Below are 22269 nucleotides of genomic sequence, written 5' to 3'. Positions count from 1 at the left end.
ATTCACAAAATATAAATTTGATGGCAGTTCATCCCTGCAACAGGTAAACTAATACCTTCAAAATTATCTCTAAATCAAATTCATTTAGTATTGTATGTACTTGTTTTGATTCATTTAGGTTCCTGAGCATATGGATATGAATTAAATACATATGTATTAGACAGACACACAGAGATTTTTAAGGACTATGATGAAGTCATATAATGAGCTGATACCATTAACTCACCAAAATAAAAACAAATGACACAGTAACCAGTACTTCCCCCTTTTATAAAGTCAGCTAACTACTCTGAACTACACTCCTTTTTTAATTAAGACGCAGTGCATTTACACCAACAACCTGTTCCTCCCTCCTTCCAAATTGGTCAAATACTTGTACAACAGCAGCGTCTGTGACCCTGTAGCCCAATTCAGAAGCACTCCTGGGTTATCCCTGAGTTTAACTACTCTCCTGGTTCAGAGACTTTAAAAAGAACCAAACAAACTTAAATAATTCCTAAGCTTGAACTCCATTCTGGAATGAATTCAAATAAATCTAAAGTGCTTAAGTTTAGATAAAGGAATATTTGAAGCTTGAAACCCACATGGTTAAGAGCCAATTAAGCACAAACAGAAACACAGGCCTGAAAAATCTGAGCCCAAATTTGCCACTAGAGATTAAAAAAAAATAAAATAATCACAATGATGTTTAAGGAGTTTTAACACCAACATGAGTTTTAAAGGTTGCCATATCTTAAGATAAATGCAGTATTTAACACCAAGGCTTCTGACCCAACCTCCACCTTGCAATCTTTGTGTTTAACTAAAAGTAGGTTTACACCCTTGCAAGGAGGCCCTATGCACTTTTCCCCAAACTATAACAATGCAATCTCCATTTTGAACAATGCACCTCATTTCCCTCCTTGGAAAGCGAGTTTTGTCTTAAAGCCAGTAAATGCTGGATCCAGTTAGACCTCTGACTTCAAGAGCCTGAAAATTTTCAGTGTTTATGGTTTTTGGCTTTTTTTCTTTTTAAGACCCCTTCAAGTTGCATGTGCTTCCTCTCCTTTTAACATCAAGTTATATTTGCAAGCACAAGCCACCCTTTCCTGCATATATTTGAAAGGACCTCTTTGCAAGGCATGCATCTCCTTCCCCTTGTTTCTAAGTGAATGCTCCATACACTTTTGACACTGTTTGCAAGACGTTCTGGTGTATCATGCATTTCTGCAGTCACCAGAATCTCCATGCATATTTGCAAAGCATCCCCTTGTTGCAGCATTCCCTTGTTACAGTACGCCCTCCCTCCTCCCAGTACATGTGTTGGTAAGCATCTTCTAGTGTTCCCTGCATCCGTGGGGTTGCCAGTCGTTAATTTGCATACCCCTCTCCCTGTGAGTGCTTGCAGGCATCCCTTACATACACGCCTGGGAGGAAGAATGCGTGCGGACTGTATTTGCAAACCTAGAGGGAGCATGTGGGGTGCCCTCGACTTGTTTTAGTTCATCCCACTGACTCTCTACCTGGGGTGCTGCTGTAGGTGCTGTGGCTCCTGAAGCTGCTCTCAGTGCAATAACTGGCATCGTCTTCATCCTCCATCTCTTCAGGGTAGTCAGAGTCGTCGTCGTCCTCTTCCTCCATTATCTCCTCCTCCTCTTCCTCCTCAGAGTCCTGGTTATCCTCGGGGTCTGCCTCCTCTTCCTCCTCGGACACCATGCTCTCCTCCTCCTCTTCGCTCTCATGATCATCGTACACCACTTTGCTGATGCTCCTCCTGGACGAGGCAGCCCTGCCTTGGCTGTTGCAGCTGCCTCCTCCGCCTCCTCCCCCTGCTCCTCCAGCCCCAGCCCTGCCCCTACCCTTACCGCTGCTGCCTCCCCCACCAGGGGTGCTGCTGCTGCCGCTGCCTCCCTTCCTCTTGCTGCCCCCCCTGGGGGAGGCGGTGGCGGGGGAAGAGGCCTGGGCAGCCGCGGCTCCCTTCTGCTTGGGCCCCGCCGTCTCCGCCTGGGCCGAGGTCGCCCACCTGCCACGGCTGCTGCCCCGCTGCCGGGACCTCAGCCCCCCGATGGGGCCCGCCGGGGCGGGCGGAGCCGGGGAGCTCGCCTGAGCGGTGGCCGCCGCCGGCTGCTGCTGCTTGGGCGGCCTGCCTCGCCGGCCCCGCATCTCTGGGCGCTGGCCGAGGGGGGGAAGGGAGGGGAAAGGAAGGCTCGGGAGGGCGCTCGGAGTCCGGACAGGCGGCTACAGGGAAGCTCCCCCCCCTGCGAGGGATCCGGGCCGGGGAGGGGGGCCGCCGAGCTGTGAGGGCCGAGGGCTCAATCCGAATTGCCGGCGTCCCGCTCCGGATCGCCACCGGCCGCCATCTTGTTTCTTCGTCTCTGCCTCGGCTCGCTCCGCTCTGACTGGGGGAAGCGGCGGCGGCAGCAGGCCCCGAGCGCCTCACGTGACCGGCCGCGCCCGACAGCCGCCGCCAGGGGGCGCCGCCGCCCTCAGCCGCCAGAGCCATGTTGGAGCCGGCGCTCTGAGGCGGCTCCGCGCCCTCCTCCGGCCGCCCCCGCCGCTCTGCGCGCCCCAGCGCCGCGCTCGGCTCCGGTCCGCTCGCTGCCTTCCCTTCACCGGCGCACAGCGAGCCCCGCACCCGGCTCACCGCCACCGGGCACCAAGCGCTGCTCCGGCGCCACCGCCTTCCACGAGGCTCCCTCCAGCCCCGCCGACGGCTGGAGCTGTCCCGTGTCACCCCTCAGGCTCCCCGTCTGCCCACACCCGAAGAGCGACTCCCGTCACCGATTCTCTCCCAGAGCTCGACCCGCGCCCTAATGCGAGCCCCTCGGGCTGCCATCCCTCGGCTTCAGCCGGCCGCGCACCCCTCAGGGGTGAGCTGAGAGCGCAGCTAGGCACCGGGCAGCGGCTCTCACATGGGCCCGCCAAAACCAGGTCTCCCCTCAGGAGAGGCGCCCTCCCTCCGTGCGCTCAGGACCCCCTTCACCACTGCGCCTCTTTCGGCTGTAAACCTTCACCCACCTGCAGAAAGCAAAACCCTCTCACAGCTCGCTATTATCGATCCAGGGTCGGTATAAAGCAAGGTAAGCGAGGAGAGCACCTAAGGTCCCACCACGTGCATTTCTGCCGGTCTTTCTCCAGCCTGCTGTGTGCTTGCAGTTCACTGGAGCACTATGAAAAAGAGATAGGCTTCATCTATTTCGTATTCCCTCTTGTTTTCCCATTTGCCAGAGCCCCCAAAGGGCTAAAAATCTACATAAACCAATAGCACTGGTGGGTTTCTAATGGCACCACTTGAATTCAGGGTATCGGTTTCCTGAGCAAAAGCAGTACAAATTGAAAGCCAGCCCAAGGCACACAAACATCTTGAATTTCTTACAACCAACCTTCTTTTCACGGCTATATCTACAGCTTTGGGATCCCAGGGTGTCTTATCATTAACAAATAAGTGTTTGCATTTTCATTTTCTCTCAGTCTCTTGCTTATGCTTCCATGTGATGTAAATCCCAATGTTGGTCATGGCATAAGCATGCTAGCTCTATGTCCAATGTGTAATTTAATTTGCATTCGTCTACAGTAATTTTTGAAGCGCCTTTTGTTCATTAACTTGTTGCTCAGGCTGAGCATCTCATTAAAGCCACAAACCTGCTGCAGTGTCAAGCATGCAACAATGTCACAATGGCACCAGGGTTTACCCAATTTGCACTCATATCCAGCTTTTTATCTGCATCTCTTTTATATTCAGTTGCACTCTTCTTACATTCACTGTTATATCTGCAGAGGCTCAGGGCTGTGGTCTACACACAGTACAATATACACAGCATCAGCAGCAGACAATATTGCCTAACCCCATTCACACCTTTATCCTCCCTTTTGCATTCTGAATTGTTCAAAGTTAGCTTTAGATTGCTTATGTCAGGCTAATTTTTGCAACCTCTTACAAGGTTACAAAGGATTGTGATAACTCTTTAAACACATAGATACACAGCTCCATGGTTGGAGGTAGGTTATTTCACTATCTTCCTTTGTGATGTTAGGAAAAACACTTGTGAATTCTACCATCTACATGCTGAAAATCTAGAAAAGGTATCTGGCATATCTACTGCACTAATATTCATGCAGCCTGTAGCATTATGAGAGTATTAGCTTCTCTAAAATATTGTAGATTTCATAGAATCATAGAATAGTTAGGGTTGAAAAGGACCTTAAAATCATCTAGTTCCAACCCCCCTGACATGGGCAGGGAGACCTCACACTAAACCATGCAACTTGGCCATGAACACCACCAGGGATGGAGCATTCACAACCTCCCTGGGCAACCCATTCCAGTGCCTCACCACCCTAACAGTAAAGAATGTCTTCCTTATATCCAACCTGAACTTCCCCTGTTTAAGTTTTAACCCGTTACCCCTTGTCCTGTCACTACAGTCTCTAATGAATAGTCCATCCTCAGTATTCCTATAGCCCCCCTTCAGATACCGGAAGGCTGCTATTTCTTATATTTGTAGTAAAACCAAAGGTGGGAAGAATAATTTGCATTTGAGTACTATGAACCAGAATACCTCATCTCTTAATCCCATCTTGTATTTACCAGTTGATGTGAAAGTGTTTACTGGATAGGACATAAAGAATTTTAATTTTATAGGTGAAGAAACAGATGCATAGAGAGCTGTATTAACTTTCAAAATCAGGACTATAAATTAACCCTTTCCACCACACAGCTCAGTACAAAGAAGTCAACTGTAACCCCTTAACCTACTCACCTACCCATGTCTATTCCCAAGAACAAAACCTCTCTACATGAAGTTCTGAGTCTGCTCGTATAGTTAAATGAGCATATTTATAAGTGACTTGAATACAGCAGGAAGAGGAATTTTTGCTAGGAGGCCCCATACTGCCTCCATACTCAAGACAGATGGAGAGAAAGATTCCTTTCAAAGGGCATTTTGGATAAAATGAATAGCCTAGTTGTTCCAAGCTGTTGTCTGGATGGGTTCCTTTCTCCAAGGGTGAGAGAAAGAACTTAAGAGCTTAGAGCTGGATGGCATGCATAACACATGAACATATGCTCTTGTTTAAATTACTGAGCTGCTTTCGTCCAGCTCATCCCTCCAAATTATTTCATAACATGTATTAGGCACTGAATTTAGGTATTTAGCTCTAGAATCAGTTACATGTATAAGACACCAAGTAGTTAAGACTAGAGCTCAGCTATGAAATAAATAGTCAGCCTTAGGAAGCAAGGGCTTACATAGAGTCATAGAATAGTTAGGGTTGGAAAGGACCTTAAGATCATCTAGTTCCAACCCCCCTGCCATGGGCAGGGACACCTCACACTAAACCATGTCACCCAAGGCTCTGTTCAACCTGGCCTTGAACACCGCCAGGGATGGAGCATTCACAACCTCGCTGACTTCCGCTGATGTAATTCAGTACATTACCAACTACCATTTTATTTAGTATGATGAAACCCAAAGTATATCAACATACTGATATACTGAATTATACTAATATTCAATCACATTATTAGGAAAAATAAGTTAACAACTTATTTGCTGTTCTGAACATCAACCTATCTTCTCTGAAGGCTTGTCCCCAAACCATTTATTTTATACTAGACTTCAGCATTATGTTTATCTGCCTCATATTTATCTGCCTCATTCTCCCCTATTCCATCATTTAGCTGAATACTCAGTCCAACAAGCACCTTATAACATGTCAGTTTTCAGTGAATCAGTAGTGCAATTCAATAGATACCTATACCTGTAACACCTTCAAAGACTGGTGCTTTCATACAACTTTAGATCACTACTTGTTTTTAAAGATAGTCAAATTAAATCTAAAGCTAACACATCATTTGAAATGCTAGAATTGAAGCTGTATAGAGCAAGCACTCTACAGGAGGTTAACTTGAGGTGTTCAGTGCTTGAAAAAGTACTTGGAGAAAACAGATGGTGATGTAGGTAAGAATGTTCTTATTTTAAACTGGAGATGAATTTTCTTGTCCAGAAAATAAAAAGCAACTACTGCCAGTGCCAGAAGTACCCCTACATGATTCTTCAGCTGCCCATTGCAGTGGTTTAAATTTACTTCTACAAACATTTGGTACTGACCTCCAGTAACTCCATATACAACTAGAACATACCAACTTCCAGAGGGTCTTCAGTTATCAGTTGCACGGTCACTCTGTTAAATTTTACCTGAATGTTTTTATGCTTCCTTTCCCCCAAAACTTCATTTCAAGAGATGAATATTTAAAGAGCAGAAACCATCTTGGATACAATCTTTCAACATCAGAAAGCTTCAGAAATTTCTAAAGCACAAGTCTTGAAGTACAGCTGATTATGCTGAAATCCAGGAACTTCATTCTGCAAGTCTGTGCAGGAGAGCATGCTCCAGAGGACCAGTCTCTGCTTGAGAAAATAGCTGTCTTCAGCTGATGCCAATCTTTGAGATAGAGTGTAACAAGACATCTTAGTAAATAGCTGCACTTTCACTTGAGAGAGGAATCTAGATCCTGCTGTGTACCTCTTCGACCTCCCTAGCTGTAGGCAGCTTCTGGACGCAGGTGGTCTCATCAGGTATGAGATGTACCAAATCAGCTTTAGAGTATTGTCATTCAAGACTAACAACTGACTGCCACACAACTCCCTCCCTTCTGTTTTTTATAAAGCAGCGTAAGAGGAGATGGTTGACTGGAAAGGAGAGCATGAAAGGGTACACTACCACACTGTGGTACCATGACACACAGGAGAGAGAAAGCAAGGTTAGATAACAACCCTATACCTACACTTAAGCTCCCTTCCCTGTTTAAGCTAAATCTGTAAATGTCAAAGTCATCTCTGGACAACGTAAAAACCAACTTTAAAACAGAAAAGTCGAAGAAGCAAACTCGAGTTCATCTGTACTTCAACCTGAGTGGAGATAAGAGAACTCCAAAGAATCTAATCAGAGGCTTAAACTATTAAGTAAAAAAGAAGCATGTAAAATAAAAATGTCAATTCATTTGATGAAACATCTGTTGAAGTCTTACTGCAAATATCCTATTAATTCTTTGCCAGAAGTTACGTGGTATTTTAGGATGTTCTTATCACTACGTAGAAGTATAAAAATTATACATGAAAATATAAACAAGCATCCAGCTTCTCATCCAGTTAAAAAGAGGGCTTTTAATATATGAGTTTCAAGCTTAAAACTCCCACGAAGTTACAGAGTAACTGCGCTCCTCCTATGTAGAAAACAACTTTTCACATCCCCAATATGGAGTGCTAATACATCCTCATCATAAAAGGAATCAATAAAAAATGTGTTAATAATTCATTTCAAATTCAAATAAGTTCCAGCACTTCAACAGAATACGTATGAGGGTCCTTCTGGTGGTTAAGTCTTTGTAATTCTCGTAAACTTCCTTCAATCTTGTTTAGCTCAGAGTAGAACCGCACCTAAAAAGGAAGAAAAACCAGATACTTACAGTAAAAGAAATTTTCATTCTTTTCATACATCATTACACTGTGAAACTATGTGTGGTTCTGCACAGTTTCAGATATTTAACCCTAGCAAATATAACAGCTTTTGAAATCAAAAAGGAAGAAATATACAGAGCAGAACAGTCATTATTTGATTCACTATATAATTTCTTGTTGTCTGCCCCCCTCCTTAACACCCACATTCAAAGTCTATACTAAAATGAAGTAAAATGCAACTTACTTGGGCTCTTACAAACTTATGCAGCTTTGAAAGTAACTCTTTCGCTTCTGGTAGCATCACCATAACTGAGAAGTGAGCATCAAGTAATAGGCACAGCCAATCCATAATCTGAAGACAAACCAGGAAAGGACACTTACACTTTATGATATGCAAATGACGCAGATTTTGCTTTAAAAGCTGAATTCTACAACAGTAACTTTCAATGCAAAATGCATGGTTTCATATTCTAAGACAGTACATTTATTTTCTGACAGTAAAAAGTGTCGTGTTACATCTGACTTCATAGAGGTTACACTAATAGACAATACTTTGTAGAATGAATGTAGATCTCAGTTACATATTCACTACTTACGAAGTTACACACCACAGAAACCAAAGGAAATACAAATCTTAGAAGTAGCTTCTCACCTGATTTACAGTTGGAGGGCTTGTTCCGGGAAGAGTGGTGGTTATTTTTTCACTGCATTTCACATACAGGTAGTATAAATACCTAAGAAACAGCTAAAAGTAGAAAAGCCAGAACATTTTTAGGCTAGGGAGTTTAGTCCTGCACGCAGTAATACTCATGAGGATTTTTGAGTTTATTTTTTAAAGCAACAGAGATGCCTGTATACTACACATTACAAATAAGTTTTCTGGTTCTCTTACATCATCTATAGCCAGATGTTTGAAAATTCTCACTAATATTACATTCAGGGTTAATCACTGTTCCACTGATTGTTTCACTGCAATTTAATTTAGACATGGACTTTTCTAGGAACTCTGCTAAAAACTCTGTCAACATTAGTAATTTTAGTCCCAGCTTCACTTTCAGTAGCCAGCAATAAATTGGTTAACAGTGAGAATCAGGTCAACATCATCTTGTGCTGAGCACAAGTCAAAGATTTCTTTCTCTTTCTGAAAAGAGAAATCAAGGAGACAGGTCAGTGCTAAGATCAACTTTCTTCTGACTGTATGGTTTTTCTGAATCCCTGGAAAACCACATATACGCTCAGGTACTATGGTACAAGCAGTTCTGGAAGTTATATTTCAGGTGCTGAGGGACCAGGGAGATGAGGTTTTTTTATACTGAAACTGAATGGGTCCGAGATCATGGAGTGTGATGTGTTTTGAAATTGGCTTTTTACGGAGTGTACAGTTTGTTTCTCAGATTTTCTAAACTTCTGTTTCTGATGGATCTGACTAATTTAGGATTGATCCTTTCTTAGAGAGCATCCAAATCAATAAAGGATACTCTACTTGCTAAATGTTGCTAAAACCACATTTTTCAAGTAGACTGGGTCATAAAGAGGGTTTCTTTCTTACATTTTCTAAAGTAAGCGTGGACTAAAAAGATTAGCAGTTCCATATGCATGTGGAAAAACATAACATTTGTTAACATTAAATCTTATTAGCCATCTTAATTTCATTTTCATGTCTTAGTTTGTGATTCAGACTCCAGTAAGATCGGCAAGTTTCTGATACGCAACTGAAAAACTTTCTTCCCTTTCCTCCCCCAGAATAAAGGTTCTAAAACTTTTAACATACTTACAATAGCTTGCTGAGCTGGAAGGTTTTTCAGATGAGGCAAAAGGAATGTCTCACTGTAAGATGAATGGAGAATAGCATTTCTGTGCAGGACTATTAAGGAAATATAACAGCACAAAAAAAATACCACTTTCTACAAAGCAAAGTGAATTCTAAATAAAAATATTTCTCTAAGTTTCTTAAGACAGGTCCTATTTGAGCCTTTTGAATCTCCCTTATTTCTATCATGAAATACATACAGCAACTGAATCATCACAGTGCAGTTAGCTTGAGCAGTTCTGTTTACTACAAGTATGTAACTGGCTAATCTGTTTCAACAAACATCAAAATCAGTGATGCTATTTTCTCTTGAATAGATTGAAGTTTTATTACACTTTTGTAATAATAGTAGTTTAACCTGGTATAGGTGCTTTCTAAAAGTTGTTTCTATTTATAGCCTAAATAATTTTTCTACTGAGTAAAAACTTATTTTATCAGAACTTCTCAGAAACTTTTAATAATAGCAGAAGATACATCTTTTAGTAATACTAAACCTAAACATCTGTGTCACATATAACGCACTGACTTTCCTCCATTAAACACAGAGGATACAGTAACGCTGCCTTCTGTGGTCCAACAGGGCAGGATTCACTATCACTCGTCACATGGTGTTTCTTGGTGATTTTAGTTTCCCAGATGTCTTGTTCCAGCTCCGTACTGAAACCATTTTCTACAATTTCAGCCTTAACTTCTTTATTGTTCAATTCAATATCAAGGTAACAGATAACAGATTCTAGATTCAGATCTATTCTTTGAAGATAGGCATCACTAAAGCTGTAAAAGAAAATTCCAGATGTTTAATACTTTTAATTATGTACTTTAAAATCAGCAATGCCATCAACTCATTAGTACACACTCTTTGAAGTTTACTATAAAAGTAAAAAAAATATACTAAAATATAGTCTTGCGGAATGAATAAATACCATGAGAGAACAGTTAATATTTTTTAATTATTAACCTTGAACAATACATGTACTGTTCTTTTATTTCAACGTTAGTTACTGCATTATTAGACATTATGTCATGGGCTGATTTTAAGGTTATACATCATTTGAGACTGTTGTTGTGTTCAGACTGCTTCAACCCATCAGTTATGATTTTCTCATTTAGTAATAAAATATTTGACAATACCAAGGTATGAAATTAATAAGACCTGGTGTTTCTAATAGAAAAATAATCCTTTTTGCTCTGGAAGCCTAGAGCAACAGTTACAACAGTAACCAAAGTCTTCTCTTTTGGTTACAGTGCCTGCCTAAGACTTCATCCTTTGGGGATATGAAAGCTGGTTTTGTCACGAACTTACAACAGTTGTACTTTTTTGTGGGCTTCTTACCCCAGGTGAGTTCCCAATTAAGTCTGTTGCACAGTAAACAGATCATTCTAACAACGTATGTAGAAGAATGTAAATGCCATTCAGGCCAGCAGTGTTACCAAAAGGCATGTTCTTTTAATTACCATTTACATACTTTCTAGAATTAACATATGCAACAGGCGTCTTGTAAAAAGTCTGTCAGTCTGCAAGACTCCAACATGAACTGTACTCAGAATTATGAATTTAATGCACAGTGTTCACTGCTCATCTATAAAATCAAAGCCATTCTTGGTGACACACAGCTTTTAGTAAGGGGTTTGATTTAGTGAAGAAGGAGGGAAAAAAATAATGATTGATTCCAACTTACCTCAAAAATGCTTTCAAGCAAGCATAAGTAATTTCTTCAGGAATATCTGGAAACCGTTGTAAGCAGATTTGTAAGAGATGGAGATCTTTTTTCTCCAAAGCAACAACCATTAAATCTGGACATAAGCTGTAAGAATATGAAAAGAATATGCTGCATAGTTCATACCCACTGAAAGCTACATCAACAACTAACACTGAAGTACTAAACTTTACACAAAAATCCATCCGGGAAGTGTCAGCTTCACAGAAAATAAGGATAAGAAACTTTAATAGTAAATTCTGGTAATTCAAGAATGCTTTATAAGGAACTGGATTTCTACTAAAAATAATAATAATAATTATTATTATTATTATTATTATTACTACTACTATTATTATTGCCTATTCCTTACAATAAAAAAAAAATTGAGAATCATCATTACCTGTAAGACAAGTCTTGGTTTTCAACTATCTGTAACAAGAGATTTCGAGGGTAGTACTTTGGATTTGCTTTGCATCTGTTTATAAGGGCAGTTACTACACATCCAATAGTGGCTTGGAAATCTGGCATCTGTTCTTTTGACATCACTTGTCTCAACTCATTTTCAAATACAGTTGTAGAAGCATCCTGAAAATGACAAATTGAGGTTGACAAATAGGTTTGAACACTGTACTGGTATTAATTACACCAAGTAGAACCAGACTGACTGGCATTCAAGCTAAAAACGATTTACAAAAAAATCCTTAGCACTCTGTGTTTCGGTATCTCTCAAGCATGAAAGAGCCAAACAGGGTAATTTCTCACTCTGAACTCAGGCTCATGGATTATTCACCTGTTCCTTCAGTAACATTACCAAGAAGTGCAGCCCCAGCTGAACTATAGGTACATTCACACAGGAAAGGCTTCAACTTCAAGCATCACAACACTTGCAGCAGATTTTAGAAAGGAACTAAGCAGCTCACTCCTGTATTTGCAGTGGAATTCCTAGCAATTCCACTTTCTAGATCCAAAATATCTTTAACAAAATTAAAGCCGTAAATAAGAATCTAAAAAAACTTCAAACCCCCCAGAGTTCAGGTGAAATATCCTCACACCTTATCTGCTGCAAGAGAAGACTGTCATTAAAAATGAACAAATTCATGCAAGTTTTCAGAACTCGGTTATATCAGCTTTGTATAGTACAGTTCTCAAACATTCTCCTATGACAAAACTTTAATTTCATCATGCTCAAATACTGTTCTTGCACAATATCCACCAACTCACCTGTTGAAGGCAGCTTTGCCAACCTGATATTTGCAAGAGGACATGGAAAAAGATAATAGCTTCAGAGACAACTAGAATATTCTGAGAGTGTCTAAACCACTACTTTAGGATATCTGCTTTACTTACTTTCAGATTTAGTAAGAGCTGCCCAACTGATAAGGTATCTGGCTGTACTTTAGCAACAGTGGTCTTTTTTGATCTTAACTATTACAAAGAAAAAGGAAACAAAAAATGTTATTATTCAGCTCAAAAAAGTTCATATATATTTAAGGATTTCAATCAAGGTAACTAGGAACTTTGTGTATCAATTTGCTGCACAGATTATGATCAATAACTGGGTAGTCCAATTCCAGACATAGTGTTAGAAATAATGAGTAACAAATACAAAGTGAAAATGTTTTCTGCTACAACACCTAAAACTAAAAGGAGCAGCATTGGGGAAGAGACAAAAGAATGAAAACAAAAACCTTGCATGCTCCTAATGCTAACTTACAGTCATTCCGGACTCAGGTTTTAGAGCTACAGACTGCTGGGACTGAAAGGAAATCACGAGCTCTTCATCTCCAAGGGTATTCCAGTCTACAAACGAAGACACATCTGCGAACACAGAACAAAACTATATGAAGGTAGCACTTAAAGCACATTTATTCAAGTTTAAATGTTACTCAGCTTCTCATACTAACAAGTATTTTCTGAAGTATAATCCAAGTCACTTTATGAAAAGACAGTTTCCAGGTTTATCTCAGCAGGAAGTAATTTTGTGGCCCTTTTTACATACTGTTTCTCCATTTAGCCTCCTGGATGAAGATAAGTAAATTATTACACAATCTACTGTGAGCATTACTTGCAACAGCATTTTACCAGTGCAGTGCTAAATTAAAGACACTATGACAGTGCAATGTAAAACTAAAGTCTACAAACTACAGTTTTATGTTACTCGACCTAATCAATTATTTTCAACTCTTTGAAAATAATTTATAGCAGACAGCACTTCATTTTGCTTTCAGTATTCAAAGCTGGCATTCCAGCATTTTCAGTAATTCCAGTTATTTGAATGACAACCAAGGCACAAGTAATTCAGACATTTGCATACTTTGGTGCTTTCAGCAACAGTAAATTTAACAGTGAAGAAAACAGGGCAGTGTGACGTTACTGCAAGCTGTTTTGAGTCAACTGATTTTATGGGCATATACTAAAATAATTTCTATACAATTCCAGAAGTTTTCCTTTTACAAGGTCTTTTCACGTAATTGGAAAGATTCTTACCAGGGGCTTGACTGTCCTTGAGCTTTCCCACAGCAGCTGCCAAGGATGATGTTTCACACTTGTATATAACCACTGTGAGCACTTTCCCATGAGTAAAAAAGAATTTTTTCTCATAACACCATATCTACAAAATAGGAAAACATATTTTTATGAGATGAGCAGAGAAGTGCGTTCCTGCACAAGCCAATGTGTAACTCCTTACTACAGAGTTCAACTACAAGTCACTGGTAAGATGAAATTGTTTTAGGTGGGTTTAATACTTGTTAGCAGACCTTCCTTAACTGTTGATTTTAAATGCACAAATAAGAAGCAGCTGCTCCAAGACATTAATTTCCTCTTGTGCAATTATAAGACAAAAACCAGCCAACAGCTCTATTGCACTAGTAAGTTTGTTATTTAGGTGTCAGTTGACTTACCATTAACAGGCAGCTGAACATCTTGAAATGCTATTTAGGGAGATGCAGGCATCATTTAGACCATCAGTTACAGATTGTCTAAACAGAATAGAAACTGCTGGGGTTTCTGGTTAATTTTCTATTTAATTCTCAAGAAATAATCAAGTCCATCAAAAGTGAGAAGGTACTGAATTATCAAAGAGATTGCCACAGGGCAGCATTCTGACAAAAACAGCTCATGAACTGTCAGTATTAATTTTGTCTCAGAACCTGGTATTCCCTGCTCTTCCAGACAGAAGCAGAACTCTGAAAGTCAGCCTCTTCATTGCTATCATGCCAAATGCACAAAGCTTACAGACCACAGACTGAAGACTTGTCCACTTACTTGTCCACTCGTTCCCAGGGGCAGCTCCTTTGAAGTCTGCAATGTCTGAAATTTTGTATTCCATATGGTTAGGCACTCTAGGGAAAGTAGGAGGTAGATGTTACAAAGCCACAGTGCAACAAAAACGCTTCATTTACATTTGCTACTTTCAGCTACAAACAACTTGAAACAATAATTGTTTCAAAATAGCTCAGTCAGTAACCATTCAACATTCTGGTTAGAGCTCAAGTCAAGTATTTAAAGGTGGGTTAGTTTTCCAGACCAGCCTGAAGCAAGAAGCTGTGGCAAAACAGACAACAGCCACTGCGGCTTCAAGTCAGGAAGAACACTGCTATAAAATGTTCAGTTGCTTAAATTTCAGTGATCCCACATTCCAGGAGTTTAGGCATGGGACTGAAGTGTTTGTTTCACTTACTGCAGACACTGATTCCTTAGAGGACATCAGAGCTATTTCCCTGCATAGGTCCTTTTACATACGTCCAGGCCCCTTTAACTCCCCTCCATCCATAAGTTCTCTCGCTGCATCTTCTCAACTCTTGTTACCTTTGGATTCTTCACCAGCTGTAGCTAGACTTCCTAACACTGCAATGTGGTCTTTATCAAGAACAACAAAAGAAGTTCCTTTTAGAACACTTCCAGATACCGAAAGGTTCAGGAGTAGTGACTTGGGCAAAATCTGCTCTTCCTCTTCAGTGTTTTGCTGCAGAGGTATCAGAAATTTGTATACACAGTCATTGGAAGCTGTCAAAAAAAAAAAAAAAAAAAAAAAAGAAGAATCATTACTGTTTTATGATCTGTTATTGTGGAAAACCTGTTTGATACAATATGGCAAACGGACATCCACGGAGAACAAAATCCAGTGAATGCAGGAAGAAGAAATAACACAGCATGTTTCTAGGACATGTTACAATGCAAAGCAACAAAATGAAAGGACAGCTAGCACGAGGTCTGTAAGATAAAAGTCATAACACGTATGAATTTATACAGCCATTAAAGCATCAGGAAGGTTAAATTACTACTTCTACCACTGGCTGTTTTAGGAAGTTTGAAGAGCTGAAAATAGTAAACAATAATTCGTAAGTATCAACATTTTATGTCATTCCACACAATTCTCTGCTTTATTATCACACCCCATTAGAAAACGTAACTTACACAAACACAGAAGTGTGATGATTCGATTTTTTATATATGCTGTGAAACTCAGGGCCTTAGATAATTCCTGTTGTTCAAGCTTATATTTATGTAGATTGTTCATCTTAAGTTTCTGTACGTAGACAAAACAATCTCCATTCTAAAACAAAAAAGAAAATAAAGTTTTCCTTTAATTTGCACAAAGAAGAAATAACAGAAATTCAGGTATTAGAACTGCTTGACTTGGGATGTTATGCAAAGTTAGGAATTTGGCTTTTCTACATACAGCCTAATTGATAAAAGTTTGCAGGCTCAAGCATGAAAATTCTAATTTTATGCAACAAATAGATTAAAAGAAAGAAGAATATGAATAAAGACAGATCCATCTGTAATTCTTTTCTTAAAACATAAATCATATTTAATAACTTCTTCACAATGAGCAAGTATTTGAAGGCAACAAGGAATAAGACAATGTCTCCTATATTTAATCTTAATTATTCTCTTCAGTTTTAAGAGCCACACTCCTCAGCCCTGAAAGCAACACAACTGCAATTTAACTGTTGTATAGGGATACTGATTAAATCAGGATAATGATTTCAATAAAAGCTCTTAAAATCCAATGAAACAGGTGATAGATATCAGAAAACGCACTTAGATTTTGCTGCTAGTAAAGTTGCTTTAAAATAAGTATTTAACTCACTTTCTCAGTAGCAAAAATCAAGACAGGTTGTTGACGTTCCATAAGGGCTTCACTCCACCTAAAAGCAGAAACTGTATGAACATCTTCCATATTCCAGGCCTACACCTAAAGTGTCACCCACCATTCCTTAGGCAGCCTCTTAGTTTTTCAGTATTTATGTAGAGTGCTAAGATTTTAACAATAATGTGTTAGAAAAAAACAGCCACCCCCATGATCTGTGTCTTCAGATCTCTCCCCTATCCCCTCAAAAAAAGGGAACTTTCATCACCGTCCATTCCTCTGAGCAAGAAACAAACTTCATAAAGTTGCATCACTTACTTGATGACTTCATCTGAGATAATGTTTTCAATCTCTTGTTGAGGGGCTTCCAAAAGGACATCTAAAGTTCGAACCGCTCCTCCTTTGAACAGTACCACTGGCCCTCCTTTGGGTAGTGAATGTATTCTGTACACATCAGCTGAAAGCTGCAGAGAAAATACTAATAATTCTATGTTCTTTGGTACATTACCATGAAGTGTTTTATCCATCTTTTTTATTTTTTTAAGTTCCTTCAATAAATGAGTAACAGACAAATGATGTCTGCAAGATGCCTGATAACATACCTAGTAGTTGAAATAGTAGTTGCAATTTGCCAAAATGCTATAAACAGTGCAAATCTCCAGGCAACAAAAAGCCAGGAAAAGCATCCCAAAAAGCATCACACTTCTGAATCACATCAGAAGAACCATAACTGAGGGTAAGGAGTTCAAACTGAGGGCAAGGAGTTCAAACACCTGCTATACAGCAGAACAGAAAAATCTGTATCTGAACATATATATGACTCTTTATTTGAACATCATCTTTAAAGAAAGTCCTCTGAAACTCTGAATTTGGGATGCCAGTCATTTTAAGATAAACAGTCTCTCAGCCCAAGGGGATTCCTTACAATACTCCAGAATATCATGAAGCACAAGTTAAGACCATGGCCAGCTGAACTGTAATATTACCAGTACTATGAAAATGAGCATCTCTTCCCTCCACCAGGATTCAAAACGTTAACATAAAAGTAAACACATATGAGAGACTTACCGTTGCTTTAAACGCTTTGTCCAAGTTAACATCTGTGTTCTTCCATATTCTTAAAACCTTTAAGAGAAGCATCATTTTTTAAGCACTGTAAAACAGTAATATACACACATCTCAGGATGCAAAATACTAGAAATTGCATGTCCCTGAAACATAGGAGGAAAATATACAGAAAGTATTCACAGTAACCTTAATGGAAACTGAGACTGGGAAGTTTGCATGGGAAGAAGCTGAAGAAGAAAGAAGATGAATACAAACTAAGCTCATACATCCTAGATTGGAAAGGAAGGAAAGGGAAGAGTGAGGTTAAGGAAAAAAGATACAGCAGAATTCTAATAGATCAAAGTGATGGAGACAGATTAAGATATAGACAACCTGACCTGGAAGAGAATCCTTCAAGGAGAACAATGAAAGGTCAGGAAAAGATATTTCATCAATAACAAAAAATCCAGAAGTTCAGCATGTGCTGAGCAAATACTACACACACGAATAGGAAATGTTTAACTGTAAAACATGAGACAAGGACACAGGTATGAACCATTACAACCACTTCAGTACAGTAATCATGCAATTGTAATTGCCATCTGTCTGCAAGAACAGAAATAACCTATCCTTGGGGAACACATGCATGAGAATCTCTTCCTAAGAATGAGGCAGTTTTCAGGAGGCCACTGCATAACCTGTGCTCATCAGAGATGATCTTCGTGTTGCACAACACATACTGTGCAGCTGCAGAACTGCTCACCCCATCCCATCAAAGAAAAGAGGGGACCTGAACTGCAAGAGGGTGGCAAGAGCTCCACGCATATACACTGAACCAAAAATGCAGCACCCCTGACTTCTCCCCTATCTACATTCCCACAGAAGACTAGCCCCATCCTTTTTCCCCTTTAGAAAAGAATAAGGATCTCACCTTGTCATCATGAACTGCTATATATTCACGAGTCTCAAAGTTGCATACAACTGGACAGGTGATAATCTGCCCGTGTTTAGCAGACCAACAGCCCAGTGGCTTCTGATCTGAGACCTGGAAGAGTCAGAACAAAGACACTATGATTAAAATTTACTGTGGTACACCCTGGGGATTTTCCTCACAACAGCAAGGAAACGCAAGGCAGCCACATCTGAACTGAATGAGCATATTAAAGCACAAAACTGCTATACTCAGAACACCTGCTTGTGCATCCCTGTTCTTGATTTTGATACCAAAAATCTCAGAATAACATGAAATAATTCTACATTAATTTGAACTACTTCTTTTCACATAAGAAATCCCTTTGAGCTGTAACAGTCAGATGGGTTTATGCCATGAAACACAGATAGGAGGCACAGCTTTTCCAAAGTGAAAACACTACTTTTTATCACTTAAGTCAGTTACTTTTACTCACTAATACAATCAAGCACAGAACCACACTTTTTCCTCTTCCAATTTCAATGTAAGACCAAGAACAATGAATATCACTGCCTAAACTTACGCTAAATATGACTTACATCTTGCTGCTAGAGGGTACTCAATCCCCTCTCCTCCATCTGCAGCCACACTGGGCAGGTTTACCAACTTATTTATGTTCTCACTATGTTCTTGCCAGTGGGACTGACCAACCCATAAGAAGGTTGTATCATGAAACCACTAAGACACAGTCCCTAGTGCCCTGAATGTGAAAGCCAAATGTTTTGCTTAAGTCTTATTATGGTCTACTGAAATAAATGCATACATTAAACGACAACAGAGCATACTTCTGGTTTCAAATTGCAAACTAAAACCTTTCATCCTCTGACCAACAGGAAAGGTAGCTGACAGAAATCTGACAGCCGGATAAAACACGTCACCCTGGCTACTGGGGAACAACGTCACGTACCCTGCTGCTTCGGGACGGAAGCATTGCTTGGAGCCGAGAGAGAGAATCGGCAAAAGGAGAAATGCACAAACAACAGCCCAGGCTGACACCTGCTCCACTGGGGGACAGCAGAGGTGAGCTGAGCAGGGCATAGCAGGGAGAGATGGACAGAAGCGGGACAGGGCCCGGTCTGGGGGGCTCCCCGACCCCAGGGAGCAGGCTGAAGCCGCGCACCAAGTCCCCGCTGCTCCGGCTGCGGGATAGCTGGGAGCGGGCGCCCAGTGACAGGCCGGCCGGGGCAGGAGAGAGAGCGGCTCCGAGGCCCAGCCCGGAGACCCTCCCACAGGCCGGGGCTGCCCGGCAGCAGCAGCACCTCCCGAGGGCCCAGGCGGTTACCTTGAACAGCGTGGCCGTCCTGCCGCGGTCGGTGAGCAGGACGTGGTCGCGGTCGGGGCCCGGCTCCAGAGCCAGGAGACCGCCATCGAGGCCGACACCGCTGCTGGGACCCAAACCGCACAGCGTGAAGCTCTCACACAAGGCCGCCATGTTCGCGAGCCTCTACCTCTCGCGAGACATGGCATGACGCACGCGCCGCTGCCCGAGGCTGCGAGTGGTGGCGGAAACGGTCGAGGCCGTTCGGGGGTTTCCGGACGCTGAGGAGGCGTGAGTGTCTGTTGGCGTCTGCGACAGGAAAACTTTGAGTCGCGACTTGGTTCACTGCTGTCGTGCGGCCGTGCTCGGCCAGATCGCGACTGGCAGTCCTGCCACTTACTCTGAGGGTGTAGGGAGGCTTTGACAGCTGTTATTTGCAAAAGACATACAGATACAGCGGGGTCTGATTGCTTTAAATCGTGTTAAATCATAGAGTCACAGAACGGTTTGGGTTGGAAAGGGTCTTAAAGCTCATCCAGTTCCAACCCCTGCCACGGGCAGGGACACCTTCCACTACAACAGGTTGCTCCAAACCCCGTCCAGCCTGGCCTTGAACACTGCCAGGGATGGGGCGGCCACAATTTGGTTAAGAGCCATTCATTTTAGAGCACCCTCAACAGCAGCTTGGATTTCCACTGTTCAGTTGTTTCCAGGGCATTTCATGCATGGTCTTAAGCGGGCCATTTCCATTTTCCTACAGTATAAAGGTGTGATTTATAAGGAGATTAGCATGAGGACATCAGATACAAGGCTTCTGTAGGTTTGCATCCACACAGTAAAACATTGCTGATTTTAAGACTAGTTATGTGTATTCTTGCCCTATGTATGTAACGAATACAGGGTGGTGTTTTTCCCCCTGTAAGAGTGTAACCTAACTCCACCAATTTTAACAGCAGTAGGTTCAGGTTTTTAACCAATCTGTAATGTATATTTATGCATTCATATTTCTTTGTGCTCAAATTTTACTGAAGCCATAGCAATAAAAGCCTGAAGTGTAAAAAACCATCAAGTCAAACCAAAAGAAAAACAGAACAGGTTGTGTCCCACCATTAGGTGCTTTACTGGGAACACCTCTTGCCAGCACTGTGATTCTGGGCTCTTGTGGAGGATTGAGCCACAGTTTTTCCTCATGGATTCAGTTACAGCCTCTCATTGGTGGCAAAGGCTTGGGCAGAGTTCAATGTCCACAGGGCAGAGCCCTGCACCCTCACCTCAAAAGGGTCTCCATGCACTTAAGCCATCTGAGAAGCTGTTACTGCAGGCTCAAAGCCACAGAGGACTGAGTGGTTTCTGCCTTAAAACACTTTCTGTGCCCATATTTGTTCCTTGTGCCTGGCCCTACACTGTTGTGGAGCATTTCTGTACTGAGTATGTGACTACCGTTCCTCTGGTGCAGAGAAAGCTTCGTTTCTATGGAGTAAGCCTTTATTTAACAGCTTGAAGAATCCTTGAACATGCAAAATTGCTGTTGGCTAAAATTAAATAACTTGTCTACAAGTCTGAGAGGTTTTGAATGTTCTCTGTTCCAGTATGTACCGCAACACTGGGCTGCCAAATCCTGCATAGAGAAATAGATTCCCTACTGAAAAACTTCTTGGTGGGCCAAATGTTCATTTACAAATGAATGGGTGACACCACAGTGACAGGGCACCTGCCCAGATAGCATCTTTAAAAAGCTGAAGCACAACAACTAGGTTTAGTTGTTGTAAGTGGTTTAAATTTTCCTTACAAATATCCAGTTCTTTGTGCTGTTTAGTTTTGAGGAAGTGACTTGCAGAGCTGGGGGTAGAAATGTTACTGGATATGTACCTTGCTAGAAGAGACCGAAAGAAAGAAAATAGCCACAACTGTAAAGAATAATTGTTGGTAGTTTATTTACAACAAAATGCAAGGAAAAAATACAATATTAAAAATAATAAATAACTTGGAAAAATCAGAAACTAAATGATATGAGTGAGAAATATGACGATCAAATTCTCCTGCTGAGCCTTGCATTATTTAACATGCACAGCGTTTCAAAACTTGGTCCTTCTTTGATGGTGGTGATGTATTGACCAATGCAGCCACCATAGCTCTAAATAAAAGAAATACTGGATATTGAATCTCAGGTGGAATTATCACAGAAACAAAATAAACCAATGAAACCTGTTTCAGTGATAGCACAAAACTACTGGAGATTGTAATTCAATGACCATGCTGTTCCTATAAAGAAAACATTGTTAGACTTATTTAGCAATTTCAAGTTACACATATAAACCCAAGACCAAACAATGGAAACAGAAAAGCTCCTATTGACAAGATCATGAATTCTCTCTTACTGCACTCACTAATTCATAAAAAGCATATACATGTGCCTTGTTTCAAAGGATAGCAGGTTGGTTTGAAGTTACAGTGCAGCAAGCTTCAAAGCAGTTTTAACAAAATACAGCAGTCTGGTTACAAACTGAAACTCAAGGAACAAATATTTCCATTTCAAAATCTCTAGAGCAGCAATTAATGCAAACTGGCTACTAGATGGTCACAAAATCACCTTCCAGAATAATAAAAAAAAGCTAAAGAATAAGGTCAAATAGTTTCTTTCCCTAGGGTTTATCCAGTCATTTACAAAATTAACCATTACATTCATAAGAAATCCTTGTAAGTAGGTGCTTCAGGAATGTGCTGCTCCTCATAGCCTTCATGGATACCTCCCTTTTCTTGGATCTACCCCTCTAAAGACAGGAATGAATTGTCAGTTATTTTGTAATGATTGTTCCATATGAAATACATAAAAATAAAGCTGGGAGGAGGTTTTAATAGAAACCCAAACAAACTCATCCTGTTATTTGCTCCAAACTGCATTCTCCTTGGCGAAGAACTCCCCTCAAGCCCTAGCAGAGCTGCATCA

At 41.0% G+C, this 22269-nt stretch overlaps 2 protein-coding genes across 13 annotated transcripts in view; both read right to left on the bottom strand.

Annotated features, from left to right (window-relative positions):
* BPTF (bromodomain PHD finger transcription factor) overlaps positions 1–2382 on the bottom strand; it is a 52800-nt gene extending 50418 nt beyond the window's left edge. For 10 of the 11 annotated variants that reach the window (XM_061377389.1, XM_061377396.1, XM_061377400.1 and 7 more), the window contains exon 1: positions 1503–2381. In XM_061377389.1, the coding sequence (XP_061233373.1) occupies positions 1503–2142 (640 nt within the window). In that variant the 5' untranslated portion in view covers positions 2143–2381. Of the gene's footprint in view, positions 1–1502 lie in introns of all 11 variants that reach the window. The other variant, XM_061377392.1, reaches the window with a different exon arrangement.
* Positions 2383–7125: 4743 nt separating this feature from the next.
* On the bottom strand, positions 7126–19535 carry NOL11 (nucleolar protein 11). 2 transcript variants are annotated; one of them, XM_061377351.1, is made up of 18 exons: positions 19347–19535; positions 18026–18139; positions 17116–17172; positions 16366–16511; positions 16048–16105; positions 15369–15507; positions 14760–14957; positions 14217–14293; positions 13437–13560; positions 12664–12767; positions 12297–12374; positions 11350–11534; positions 10929–11054; positions 9802–10023; positions 9215–9293; positions 8092–8184; positions 7684–7791; positions 7126–7418 (listed from the first exon to the last, which is right to left on the bottom strand). In XM_061377351.1, the coding sequence occupies exons 1-18, from the start codon at positions 19494–19496 to the stop codon at positions 7305–7307; spliced, it is 2172 nt and encodes a 723-aa protein (XP_061233335.1). In that variant the 5' UTR covers positions 19497–19535; the 3' UTR covers positions 7126–7304. The 2 variants fall into 2 exon arrangements, with proteins under 2 accessions (XP_061233335.1, XP_061233336.1); XM_061377352.1 differs by lacking the exon at positions 12297–12374.
* Between the last annotated feature and the right edge of the window lie 2734 nt (positions 19536–22269).

This window comes from Neopsephotus bourkii, unplaced genomic scaffold (genome assembly GCF_033783945.1).
Source record: "Neopsephotus bourkii isolate Nb327-2 ecotype Australia unplaced genomic scaffold, CSIRO-AGI_Nbou_v1 NB_1749, whole genome shotgun sequence".
NCBI lineage: Eukaryota > Metazoa > Chordata > Aves > Psittaciformes > Psittacidae > Neopsephotus > Neopsephotus bourkii.
Note: the sequence above shows the minus strand (reverse complement) of the source record. Positions and strands in the feature narration are given on the sequence as shown.